We start from the raw sequence: 12,243 nt of genomic DNA on the forward strand, positions 1-12,243 counted from the left end.
CCGCTGACCTGCTTCTCCAATGTAATGACCTCAGCTAAGAAAGCCTCAAAGTTTCGAGACTGGCTGGACTGCAGCAGCCTGGAACTGAAGCCCAACAGCATCGCCATGGAGGTGCTCTCATACCTGGCTTATGAGACGGTCGCACAGGTAACACCATGACACTTTTCCCTGGATGTAAGCAGAAGTGGTAGAAACTATGGTCAGCCTGCTGAGCCATCCATCCATTCATTCAGCGACACAACTCAGATTTATGGGTAAACAGTGGAGAGAGATAGCAGCCCTGCAGTCATGTGATCCACCGGTTTGCTTTTTTTCAGAGTTATAATTGTCTTAACTAGATATGTCATTAAAGCTGTGATTGTTATTGATCTGTCAGTCATTTCCACTTGGAGAATTGAATGTAAGTGGAACCAACAAACCTGTTTATCCACCGGGGAACAAACAGCTGCTGTGCAAACCACCGAATTGTGCGACTTCTTACATACGGCGGATTGATGTCTGTCTTTCCTCAGATTGTGGATTTGTCTCTTTTGGTGAAGCAAGAAATGACATGCAAGACCAATCCTGTCAGTCATGTGATCTCTGCCAGCTATATCCACTACAGCACACACGCTGAGGTACACACACAAAAACAGGTTAACACACACGCTGGGGTACACACACAAAAACAGGTTAACACACACGCTGGGGTACACACACAAAAAAGGTTAACACACACGCTGGGGTACACACACAAAAACAGGTTAACACACACGCTGAGGTACACACACACAAACAGGTTAACACACACGCTGGGGTACACACACAAAAACAGGTTAACACACACGCTGGGGTACACACAAAAAAGGTTAACACACACGCTGGGGTACACACACACAAACAGGTTAAACACACATGCTGAGGTAAACACACAAAAACAGGTTAGCACACACACTGAGGTACACACACACAGGTTAGCACACACACGCTGAGGTACACACACACACAAACAGGTAAACACACATGCTGAGGTAAACACACAAAAACAGGTTAGCACACACACTGAGGTACACACACACAGGTTAGCACACACACGCTGAGGTACACACACACACACAAAAACAGGTTAACACACATGCTGAGGTACACACACAAAAACAGGTTAAAACACGCTGAGGCACACACACAAGAACAGGTTAAACACACACGCACTGAGGTACACACACAAAAACAGGTTAAACACACACATTCTCAGAAACACACAGAAAAACAGGTTAACACACACGCTGAGGTACACACACAAAAACAGGTTAGCACACACACTGAGGTACACACACATGCTGAGGTACACACGCCCAGGTTAGCACACACATGTTGAGGTACACACACACTGAGGTACACACACACAAACAGGTTAACACACACTCTGAGGTACACACACAAAAACAGGTTAAACACACACATTCTGAGAAACACACAAAAACAGGTTAAACACACACGCTGAGGTACACACAAAAACAGGTTAAACACACACACGCTGAGGTACACACACACTGAGGTACACACATACGCTGAGGTACCCACACAAAAACAGGTTAACACACGCTGAGGTAAACACACAAACAGGTTAACACACGCTGAGGTACATACACAAAAACAGGTTAAACACACACATTCTGAGAAACACACACAAAAACAGGTTAACACACATGCTGAGGTAAACACAAAAACAGGTTAACACACACATTCTGAGAAACACACACAAAAACAGGTTAACACACATGCCAAGGTACACACACACACTGAGTTACATATCGTCATCCTCACACACGCTGAGGTACACACACAAAAACAGGTTAGTACACACACTGAGGTACACACACACGCTAAGGTACACACACACTGAGTTACATATCGTCATCCTCATACATGCTGAGGTACACACACAAAAACAGGTTAGCACACACACTGAGGTACACACACATGCTGAGGTACACACACACGCACACACACCTGGATGCCTTGGGCCATACTTTCAGCTAGTAATCCTCATCTTTCCAGGTGAAGAAGGATCCCGACTCCCCTGAGGCCACGCCCCCCTCCACCCCAGGATCCCTGCACTCTTCAAAGCCCCTCCTGCAAGGCAACGGCAGCATAGACACCCGAGCACGGCAAAGGAAACGCAAAAAGGTATGTTTCTAGTGTCTGTGTTGTCTTTGGATCTGCCTCTGATCTGTGTGTCTGTTTCAGAGTGCCCCCGTCTCAGTGGAGCCCCCCAGCGGCGCTATCCAGCCCTGTCACATCCGAGAGGCCATCAGGAGATACAGCTACAGACACACAGTACGTTTGCACATCAGTTTGCTGGAAATCTCCCCGACTGAACAGCTTTTCTTTTGTAGAGCGCCTACAGGAGGAATGGGATGGCTTTCCTCACCTGCTGACTTCAACACCTGCATCTTTTTGGATTTTTCTTTGTTTAATAAAAACTCTTAGCAGATCTGGTTGAAAAGAAACTTTATTGGTCACCAATAGAGAAACAAGAATCATTAGACATGCTCAAAGCTCAGACTGAGACCAAACACAGACAAGAAGCTGCGCTCTATGATGATCACATCGACACTGTGTGCAAAGGTGGTGGCAGGTCGTGAGCTGATGACATCATCAGAACTTCTGGGAGGTGTTGAGCAGAGCCTCCCTCTCCATCAGCAGCTCGCCGTACCTCTGCTGCAGCTCTTTCTCCCTCTCCATCTGCCGCTCCACATCCTCCCGCAGAGCCTGCAACACAAACCACCTCCTCAGTTCTGCTAATCCTGCAGCCCAGCCAAAGCTCAGAGAAACAAACCTCAACAAAAGAGCAGACGGTCTGAAATCATTCATTGTTCATACATGTGCGAAATGAAAGAAAATGTGGAAATCTTGGTGCAGTTTTCCTCAGAATGTTTCCTGTTACCGCTTGTCTCCTGGGAATGGCTGTGTCCTCCTGCTTCTTCAGCTGAGCAAACGTCTGCAGTTCAGTTGCTGCCTGCTCCACCTGGTGGACATTAAGAGCACAACATGAGAACATGATGCCTGAAGCTCCATCATTTACAGCAGCTGAAACCCTAAAGCCAACAAAGTAGTAGTGGTACAGACCAGTCTGTGGAAATATTGTTTGACATTAAAGCAGTCTGTGGTCTGAAAGAGGTTGAGGACCACTGCTCTACAACAGAATGTGAAGAAAACGCTTAACAGCAGCCTGTTCCCTCACCTGCTCCCATAATTCATTGTGCTGCTTGAGGAGCCCAAGCGCTCTGGACTGAAACCCCCCCAGCAGGATTTTCAGTTTCTTCTCCAGTTTAGCGGCTCTGCGAGCGTCTGCCGTCATGTGACTGCGGTTCACCTGGACAGATGGAAACATGAGGCAAAAGCCAACAGCACTTCCGTCTGTGTGGAGACTTCCTCACCTCCAGCTTCTTCTCCAGGCTTTCTATGCGATCCTTCTTGGAGGCCAGGTTGGCTCTGGTGTACCTGTTCTGAGCCGGCAGGTACAACACCTGTGCGGGGGAGGGGCGTGTCACCAGTTCAGTCGCTTAGGCACACTGCATGATCAACCGTACACTGCGGGAGAGGACCTCACCTGTCCGTAGCATTCCTCCCACACCTGGCTGTAGGCCTCCAAGCTGAGGTCGCCATGACCCATTCCAGCCTTCACCACCTCCATTTCTGCCGCCAGGATGGCCTTCGCCTGGACAAATATCACATGTAACCATGGTAACAGGCATGCTCTCCTCAGCTTCTGCTGCTCCTTACCTGTTCCATGTCCTCGGGGCTGACAGGCTTGTAGGTGTGTGCTTCCAGGTAAGCAATGTGTGAAGCGTTGTTTGAGGTGGAGGCGGGGCCTTTGGCTTTGCCGCGCTGCAGAGGGTTTGTTGCGTTAGCCGTCGGATGATGGAGGCAGTCGTAATGCAGCATGGTGATCATTTCCTGTTTGACCAGTTCCTCAGCCATCTGTAGGTCAGACGGCGGCTCCATGGAGGCGGGCCGGAGGACGGACTCGTTGACCTGCGCCCACAGAAAAAGGTCCTCCGTGATGCACGGCGGTCAGAAAGGAGCGCGCCCGGCGGCGTTTCTCCGACCAACCTCTGACGGCCTCGGCAGGTTCCTCTGAACGGGCGTGTGCCGCAGCTTCAGCTCCTTCTCTCTCTGGGCGTCTCGCTGAGCCTGATGGCAGATCAAGCAGGGCGTGAGTCTGTGTCAGAGTCCTGCAAACACATGCCACGTCCGGGGACGCTCACCTGCTTTCGCGCTTCAATGTCCGCCGAGTCTTCCACAAATCCAGTCTCCGCCTCCATTTCTTCAAGCTCTTTCTCTGCGTTTTCCGGAAGAACGATCTCAAAGTCGTTTTTCGGAGCAGGAAGTGACATCAGACCCTGCCTGAGCTGCTGCAAGCTTTCCTTTTGCTGTCACACAAAAATGTGGAACCGTGTTGATGCAGAAACGTTTTTCTGAATTTTTGTGCATTTCCAGACTTGTTACCGTGTGTTTGGCGAACGTGGGATCCGTCGCCTGCTCATCTGTATTGATGTTCAGCTTATCTCTCAGCGGCGTGCGCCCCGGAGTCAGTCCTGGCGTACCCAGCCCTCGCGGGGTCACTGCCCCGCCGGCCTGGGGGGTCATGCCATCCGAGGTCTGACCGGGTCCGGGGGTTCTGTCGTTGAGCACAGGAGAGAACAGCAGCTTTTCAACAATCAATCAGGGAAAAGATGAAGAAAGCAAAGAGACAGTTCTGATGGCAACAAACAGCGTTTTCAAAAGAAAATGTTGAAAGTGACGATTCAGGAATTTAAAGGACTGAATGACTTTTGACACATTTTGGTGGAAACTTCCAGAGAAACAAGAAGCTTTGTGAAAATATAAATTACAATTATTGGGTTAAAAAGGTGCAAAAAACCAATAGAATGACCTGTCTGCTCACTTCAGTCAGGTTGGGTTTAAATCTTCAGATTTGAGGTGGGGGTCTGTTTGGTGATATGTTACACAACTCAGGGACTGTTTGAGGCCACACTCCCACACAAAAGCCGATCCTGCATTTTGAACAGGGTGTGCAGCTGACCCCGTGTTACCTGAACGGCGTGCTGAGGACCGTGTTGGGCGTCTGGATCTGCTGCCGCTGGGGCGTCACTCCGCTGAAGTCGCTTTCGTGCAGAGGCGTGTTGAGCCCCCCCTTCAGAGGGGTGTCAATGTTGGTCAGAGCCATCAGGTTCTGGGCTTCCTAAGGCAGATTTAGGAACATGTGTTTCACACGGCTCTGTGGTACAGACAGGTTCATCACCAACAGCATCGCTGTTGGCTGCCGGAAGTCCCTGCAGCACATCGTGGGAACAGCTGAGAAGATCCTCGGTGTCCCCCTCACCGGCCTCTCGGACATTTACCACCCGCAAAGCCATCAGGATTGAAGGTGACCCCTCACCTCCATCCCAGAGACACTTCAGTCTGTTTCTTAGCACTGTTGTCACTTTAAACCAGGGGTGTCCGACTCATTTTCACTGAGGGCCACATCAGCATAGTGGTTGTCCTCAAAGGGCCCGATATAACTTCTACATGTAACTAAATGTAATGAAAAATAAATGTAACTACTCCTCAATGTTAAATAACTCATTTATTCATTGATTTATTATTACTTTTTAAAGGGACAATTACAGTTGCATAGACAACATATGGTTGCTTGTTACTCTAACACAGTGCTTCTTAAGGTGCCAGGGGGGGCGCGCAGTAGTAGTGGTTTTAGGCACAGGTAATATGGGCAATTGTCCGGGGCGCAAATTTAACGGGGGGCGGTGGTGACAGCAGCTCAGTGCTTGAAAAAAAAATCTGTGTCACTGTTGGTTTCCTGATCTGTTCTATCAGAGTTTGTAACAGCCTGAAACTGTGAACTGCCGTCCCTGCAGCTGCTCATGTCTCCTGTCACACGCGTGTGTGAGAAGGAGAGGGGAGGGGTAGTGGGCTCAGGCTGCAAGTGGAACACAGCACACAGAGAGCTGCCTCTATTGCCCAACACAAGGATCATCACGTGCCTTTAGCTCATGCTAATAATGTCATTCTTTATGAACTATTGTAGACATTATGATGACGTGTTTTTATTTTCCATCAATGTTTTCTTTGTCTGCCTGTTGTTTAGTTGGTGTCAGTATTTGACATGCAGACAGCAGGTAATGCAGGAAAACAGCGTCACAGATCATAAATTATCCATCATTTAGAAATAAAATCAGAACAATGTTTTTATCTATTTCCTCAGACTAAAAACATTAAATCTATTGGTGCTGCTGTGTTAATGTTTCAGATCAATTTACATTTAATATTATTGATTGAATTCTTTTTCTCAGCATCAAATGGTTCAGTTGATCAAAATGTTTCTAGTTTAAATAATAACTGACAGATTTTTTATTTCAGGCTCTTTAAGCTTCTTTTCTGTTTTAGACTAACAGAGTTTCTGTGGCTAAAGAAATATAATATTTGTTGAAAATGGATTTACATTGCTGTTTTCTTTTGTTAATGTTAAAAAATACAATTTTAGGTATACTTAGACAATTTTTATAGATACTAACCTAATATACCGTCACTGCAGCAAGTGTGTGTGTGTGTGTGGGGGGGGGGGGGGGGGGCAATTATTTTAACTGGGGGGCCACATTGGGTTCTAAAATTCAATAGAAGGGCCGGACCAGGAGCAGATGTGTGGAGTGAGAATGAAATAACATGGAATGTAGATGAAATAATTTGAAAGGAAAATGATATTCTAAAGCAGAATATTCTACAGTTTTTAGTTTAAAACTTTTGTTCCCATTTTAGACCTTTTTTTTTGTGAAGCTCTTTGGTACCTTCAAGGAGTTATAAAGTGCTGAATGAATAAAGTTTCATTCATTCATGATCCTTTTAACAAAATAAATAACTGATCTTAAAAAAAACACAAAAACAACAATAAATAGTGGATCTTCTCCCGTCATTATTCTAATAAAGACTTTGAGGCTGCAGCTCCTCACGTCTCACAGTTTGTGCTAAAGCTGAGCAGCTGTGTCCTGCACGTCTGTTTCTCATCCAGTAATCCTCATTTATTGCAGGAGTTACATTCTAAAAATATAAATAATAAAAAACCGTGATCTATGAAATCCACAGAGAATGATTATAGACGTTTATGATTTATGGCAGTAAAACTCCCCACTGCATAAACACACTTTTCTCAGACAGACATGAACATTTTCACCTTGTCTTTTGTTTAATTTCTCAAACCTTCATAGAAATTAGATCCAGGATCTTATAAAGGAAAACAATGATCTGATCGATCACAGATTTCTGATCTGAAGAGCTCTGCGTTTCTGTTCAGGAGACACGGCACGGAGGAGATTGATTGACAGGGTCTCCAGCCAATCAGGACACAGAACGGGGTGCGCTGTTTAAAGAAAGCAGCATGATCGCTCTAAAAGAACGAGGTAAACCGGGAAAGATGAACTTGCTGTTTTTATCCTTATTGTTATTTTTATAGGCTGCTCTCACTGTGGGCTGAGAGAAAGAAATCTCCTCTGTGCTGTTTATCACGTGTGTGCAGCATATTGACCAATAAGCTGACTTTGACTCATCTCACAGACGGGAGCCACCAGCAAGTTAAAGATTGCACCTCTGGCACAGGATAACCCCCACAGAGGGGGTTTTGTGGTGTCAATGCTCCCCCTGCTGTTTGTACCGTGTTGTCATGAAAGCAAACTGAGAAATGCAAACACAACCCAACGCCATGACGATAGTGGGAGGAGCCACGCCAAAGAGAACCCTGCATAAACATTTCAACAGAGAAAGCCACTGTTCCACAGAGCAATCAGTCCAATCATTAAGAAGCTAAATGCAGCATATCTGGGCCTGGTTCTTCAGAACCAGAGAACATCCAGAACCCCCACCCCCAAATCAAACAGAAATCACCTCAGATTATGACACAAACAAGGCAAAACCTCTGCCTTCTTCAGATACCTGCATTATCCTGTCCTGAGCCGCAGGGGTGCGAGGGGTCCGCAGTCCGGCAGCCATGTTGTTTGTGATGTTGTACTCTGACAAAAGGGCGGAGGAGGCGGAGTTTCCACTTTCACTCTCCTCGGCAGCCTGGCGTGCCACTTCACTGGCCACACCCAGTTTGACCACTTCCTCCAGCTCAGCATCACTGATCTACAAGAGGGGAGTCTAGTCAGGGTGTGTGTCTGTGTGTGTGTGTGTGTGTGTGAGCAGGTCAGTGTGGTACCTGAGGTGCAGGTAGCACTAGCTTGGAGCGTTTCTTGGTGAACTCTGCCACGCCGCTGGTCTGAAGGATGGCAGATGGCAGGTCGCTCTCCTTCTTCTTCTTTATTTTCTGTTTGTCTTTCTTCCGGTCCCTCTCTTCACGCTCACTGCATCAAAACAGCACAGGTTGAGTGTTTTTGGCTCATGCCTTGCAGTGCATCAAACCGTGCAGGTGGGACTGACTTGCGTAGTTCTCCATCCAGGTGCTGCTGTCGCAGCCGTTTGAAGTTGGGCTCCAGCGCTTCGTAATTTTCCATGCTGGTGTCATAGAAACCCTTCAAACACATCAAGCACACAGCTTCAGGTTGTGCTCTGCTGTTGTGGGTTCATGGGTTGTTGATGGGAGCTGGAGCTCATCTGACAGTACCGGAGCGGGCTTCTTTTCAAACGGGATTTCAGCATTGTAGTCCACTCCTCGCTTCTTCTTCCTCTTCCTCGCAACAGCAATTCCTGCTGCTCTCAGCTCCCTGCGTTTCTGCAGGGCAGCCAAACGCCTGCAGCAGAACCAAGTCATACCGTGTTATTTGATCAGGAAACAACAGCTTTGGAGGTTTTCATCATATGAAGGATGACCTGGCCTCCTCCAGCTGTTTCTCTCTGGCCTTCCTCTTGGCTTTCTTGCCCTGTGTGTTGGCCAGGCGAGCCCTGGCTTCAGACAGCATCTCCAGCTCGTCTGCAAACACAGAAGCACAGCTGCTCCTTAAAGGCAGACTTCACAAAGTTCCACAAAGAATGAGAGGGCAGTTTTCACTGTAGCTGCAGAGCTGTAGAGATTCTGTACCTTCGTCCATGTCCACGGGGTCCGGTCTGGCAGGTTTGGTCTCAGGATTTGGGTCGATCTCTCCTGGTTTCAACTTCCTCGGATCATCTCCCACCTCTTCCTCATTGTCTCTCTGTGCAGCTTTGTCTCTAAACAGAAAGCCCACCCCCTTCACACACACTCCACCACCTGGTTATGGTCATTCCAGAAGAAAGTCAGACTTACAGCAGGTACTCGTAGTGCTCCAGACACTGGGCAGCAGTACGTCCTATGATGGGAGCGATGGTCCTCCACTGCGTCGGCATCAGCTTGGCCAGATGAAGCAGCTTCTCCTCCTCCTCTCTGGACCACTCCGTTTTCTTAATGCTGGGGTCCAACCACTCGTACCTGCAGACATGCAGGGTAAAACAAAATCCATCCGTTCATCTGCCTATAAAGCTGCCACCATTATGAAAATGGAAGATGTGTTTCGGCATCAAACTCACCATCTGGCTTTGCACTGTTTGGCAGACTTGCGGTGCAGCAGGGAGGCGATGCGGGACCACTGGTTTTTCCCATATTTCATTACCGCCGCCTTGAGGATCTCATCCTGAACAAACAAACAAATAATCAACAAAGACTTCACTAAACAACAAACGACTTACTGCTTTGGTTAGCAGTTGTCATTTTATGAATCAATGAATCACGCGCCTTATACTGTCTACATTTAACAGGTGAGCCCTGCCCACCCAGATCCATCCTGCAGGCCATAAATACATTACATTATCTCCTAATATTAGTTGCCATTAACTGCCCGTGTTCTTTTGTATACAGTGATGAAAGTCAGGCAAGGAAAAAATCCCTGAACTTTTCTTTGAGCGATATGGCGGCGCAGAGAGAAATTTTTGAAAAATACATAGTCTTAGATGCATTCTGGTGCATTCTGGCAGCTCGTTATTCACTTCTTAATCAAGAAACTAAGACTAATTGGAGCATCATCATTTGTCATTCAAACCCCTAGTTTGACTTAACATTAAGGACTTCCTGGTCCTAAAAAAGAATTTGGATCATTGCTCAAAGTATAACAATCCTACAATCTAAGCTTTTCCTAAAATCTGCAAAAGATACAATTGCTAAAATATAGTAACATCAAAGCCCCAAATGGCAAAAAGAACACCAGTAACTATGATATTCTATGAAAATACCTCAGTTATTTATACATTATTTCTGCTTTAGAAATGACTGATGTACAACATTCACTTGCACTGTTTTCTCAAACTATAATTACATCAAAATATGGGATCTGCTTTAAACTATAATTCTATAACATAATACATCAATTCTTTAACACCAATACTAAGTAATCTGGGAAATATCAAAACAAACATACAAACTAAATTAAATATTGTAAACATTATTTTTTAAGGGAGTGCGGGTCCAAACCATCAAATACTTATAATTAATGTCAACTATACTGAACTAAATCATGGTAATTAGGAAATACAAATAAATTAGATAGAGAAATGTATTCAAAATAAAAACTGAAACTCAAAACTAAAACTGAAATTATTTCTGAATTTGGTTTTGAGATTATTTTACACAAAAAAGTATTTGACCTACACTACCTTAAAAATATTTTTCTTCCAGCCAAGACCACTTCAATTTGTTTTTTATCGTCTTCTCACAACTGAGGTCGTGACCACGCTCAATAATGACGATGCCTGCCATTATTTTAACACAAATTTGATCGCAAACTCTTTAGATTTGTTTGTGAAAGTTTAGCGTGGGTCAGCCAGTTTTGGTCTCTAGGGAAGCAAGTCACGCTGACCACGTGGTGCAGACAGAGCCAATCAGACCCGTCGACGCATCCGAAAGCAACTAAAACGTCCCGTCATTGGTCAATTAGGCCGGGAAGACGAGAGATGGCCGCGACCATATAGGAAGCGATCCGCGGAGAAATATAGAAAATAAAGCTAAAATTCGCCGATTTCAGACCATTTTTTCATCCGGAAAGCGATTTGTCCGTAAAGATCAGGTCTTTATTTCCCGGAAAGTACGTTCGGTTTGCTCAAAAACCCGGATTTCCGGGAATTCCCGGAAGACTTTCATCACTGTGTATATAAATAAATAAAAATAAAAATTAAATAAAAAAGACATGGATGCTGATCTGCCTAAAGTTTCCCGGCTGCAGAGCGAGCAGCAGCAGCAAGTCTCCTCCCCGTGAAGAAGGCAGCGGACGTTCAGGACTAGCATAGAGGAAGACGGCTGCAAATGTTGCACTTTCACCACCTTCATCACCTTTTCCAACTAAAAACATCGATATCAAAAGTTAAATTCGCGGACAAAAGAGCGTGTACATAAACGTGCTGTGGAGAGTACGGCCTTTAGCTTTATGCTAACCTCCCGCCATTGGTTTAGGATTAGCCTAGGAGCATGCTAACAGTTAGCCATGTAAACACTTACCTCAGTGTTACGCCAAACCCCTCCTTTTATCATAATACGAGGCATCTTGATGGCTTGTTTTTGAATTCTCCGTCAACAAAATTAAATATTGCTTTAACACCCGCTATTCAGTCTAGCAGATTTTCCAGTTCTCCCTAAAAACTAGCAACACTACGAAGGAGAAACGACATGCACGGATACACCGGAAACTGTATTCTTACAAGTAGTCACCGAAAGGCACTGTGGGTAACGTAGTCTTATACCATGACTGTCTCATATGTATATATGTTATTTTAGGAAGCAGGAAAAATAATTACTTTGGGTAAATCTTAACCCTCCTACCCTTTTGCTATTAGTAGCAACAACAAAGCTGAGAAAAATGAGTCAAATGTCCCCAAAAATGTGTTTCTTACCAGATAAAATGACAAAACGGAAATCTAATTTAAAAAGATGTAATCATTACAATGTTATTTATTTTAAAAGTGTTCCATACATAAACCGAATACTACATACTTTGTAATGGTGCAATTATAAAACCTCTAAATAATGTCCTGCCTTCGCCCAACAGGAACCGGGATGGGCTCCGGCAACCCCGTGACCCCAGCAGGTCAACAAAATAGATGGAAGTTCAAAACAGAAGCGCTGGCATTGGATGTGTTCTCTACCCGCTGATTGTTTCACTGAAAACGGCACATACCCAAAGCTGAGTCCCTGATTGGTAAATGCGATGATTCTTAGGAAATATTTGCCCTATTCATTTATCAATTCATTATTTCTCATTGTATTTC

At 45.5% G+C, this 12,243-nt stretch overlaps 2 protein-coding genes and 1 long non-coding RNA gene across 7 annotated transcripts in view; 2 read left to right on the forward strand and 1 right to left on the reverse strand.

Annotated features, from left to right (window-relative positions):
- The window catches only part of supt3h (SPT3 homolog, SAGA and STAGA complex component), a 13,218-nt gene extending 10,742 nt beyond the window's left edge, over nucleotides 1-2,476 (forward strand). For 3 of the 4 annotated variants that reach the window (XM_023963067.2, XM_023963069.2, XM_023963068.2), the window contains 5 exons: nucleotides 35-147; nucleotides 513-617; nucleotides 2,041-2,169; nucleotides 2,230-2,319; nucleotides 2,379-2,476. In XM_023963067.2, coding sequence (XP_023818835.1) covers nucleotides 35-147; nucleotides 513-617; nucleotides 2,041-2,169; nucleotides 2,230-2,319; nucleotides 2,379-2,420 — 479 coding nt within the window. In that variant the 3' untranslated portion in view covers nucleotides 2,421-2,476. The remainder of the gene's footprint in view (nucleotides 1-34; nucleotides 148-512; nucleotides 618-2,040; nucleotides 2,170-2,229; nucleotides 2,320-2,378) is intronic. The other variant, XM_078931645.1, reaches the window with a different exon arrangement.
- Nucleotides 994-1,369, forward strand: LOC144984095 (uncharacterized). Its single transcript, XR_013647751.1, has 2 exons — nucleotides 994-1,080; nucleotides 1,196-1,369. It is a non-coding gene; the product is annotated as an uncharacterized LOC144984095 (long non-coding RNA).
- cdc5l (CDC5 cell division cycle 5-like (S. pombe)) lies at nucleotides 2,477-11,709 on the reverse strand. Of its 2 annotated transcripts, none has more exons than XM_004084669.5 (19): nucleotides 11,477-11,709; nucleotides 9,520-9,623; nucleotides 9,260-9,421; nucleotides 9,056-9,183; nucleotides 8,848-8,947; nucleotides 8,642-8,768; nucleotides 8,458-8,549; nucleotides 8,237-8,381; nucleotides 7,972-8,163; nucleotides 5,082-5,230; nucleotides 4,495-4,666; nucleotides 4,254-4,418; nucleotides 4,099-4,179; nucleotides 3,769-4,020; nucleotides 3,596-3,703; nucleotides 3,423-3,512; nucleotides 3,227-3,358; nucleotides 2,930-3,010; nucleotides 2,477-2,754 (listed from the first exon to the last, which is right to left on the reverse strand). In XM_004084669.5, exons 1-19 carry the CDS (start codon nucleotides 11,519-11,521, stop codon nucleotides 2,641-2,643), a joined length of 2,439 nt encoding a protein of 812 aa, XP_004084717.1. In that variant the 5' UTR covers nucleotides 11,522-11,709; the 3' UTR covers nucleotides 2,477-2,640. The 2 variants fall into 2 exon arrangements, with proteins under 2 accessions (XP_004084717.1, XP_078787769.1); XM_078931643.1 differs by having other exon boundaries at nucleotides 2,617-2,754; nucleotides 2,822-3,010.
- Nucleotides 11,710-12,243: the final 534 nt, after the last annotated feature.

The sequence above is a fragment of the Oryzias latipes genome, chromosome 15 (genome assembly GCF_053564925.1).
Source record: "Oryzias latipes strain Hd-rR chromosome 15, Olatipes_Hd-rR_3.1".
In the NCBI taxonomy this organism is placed as follows: Eukaryota; Metazoa; Chordata; class Actinopteri; order Beloniformes; family Adrianichthyidae; genus Oryzias; species Oryzias latipes.

Coding starts and splice junctions, on each gene's coding strand:
- cdc5l (XM_004084669.5), bottom strand. CDS start 11,521: ATGCCTCGTATTATGATAAAAGGAGGGGTTTGGCGTAACACTGAG. Junction 4,180..4,253: donor ACATTGAAGCGCGAAAGCAG/GTGAGCGTCCCC, acceptor ATCTGCCATCAG/GCTCAGCGAGACGCCCAGAG. Junction 3,513..3,595: donor GGGAGGAATGCTACGGACAG/GTGAGGTCCTCT, acceptor TCCCCCGCACAG/GTGTTGTACCTGCCGGCTCA.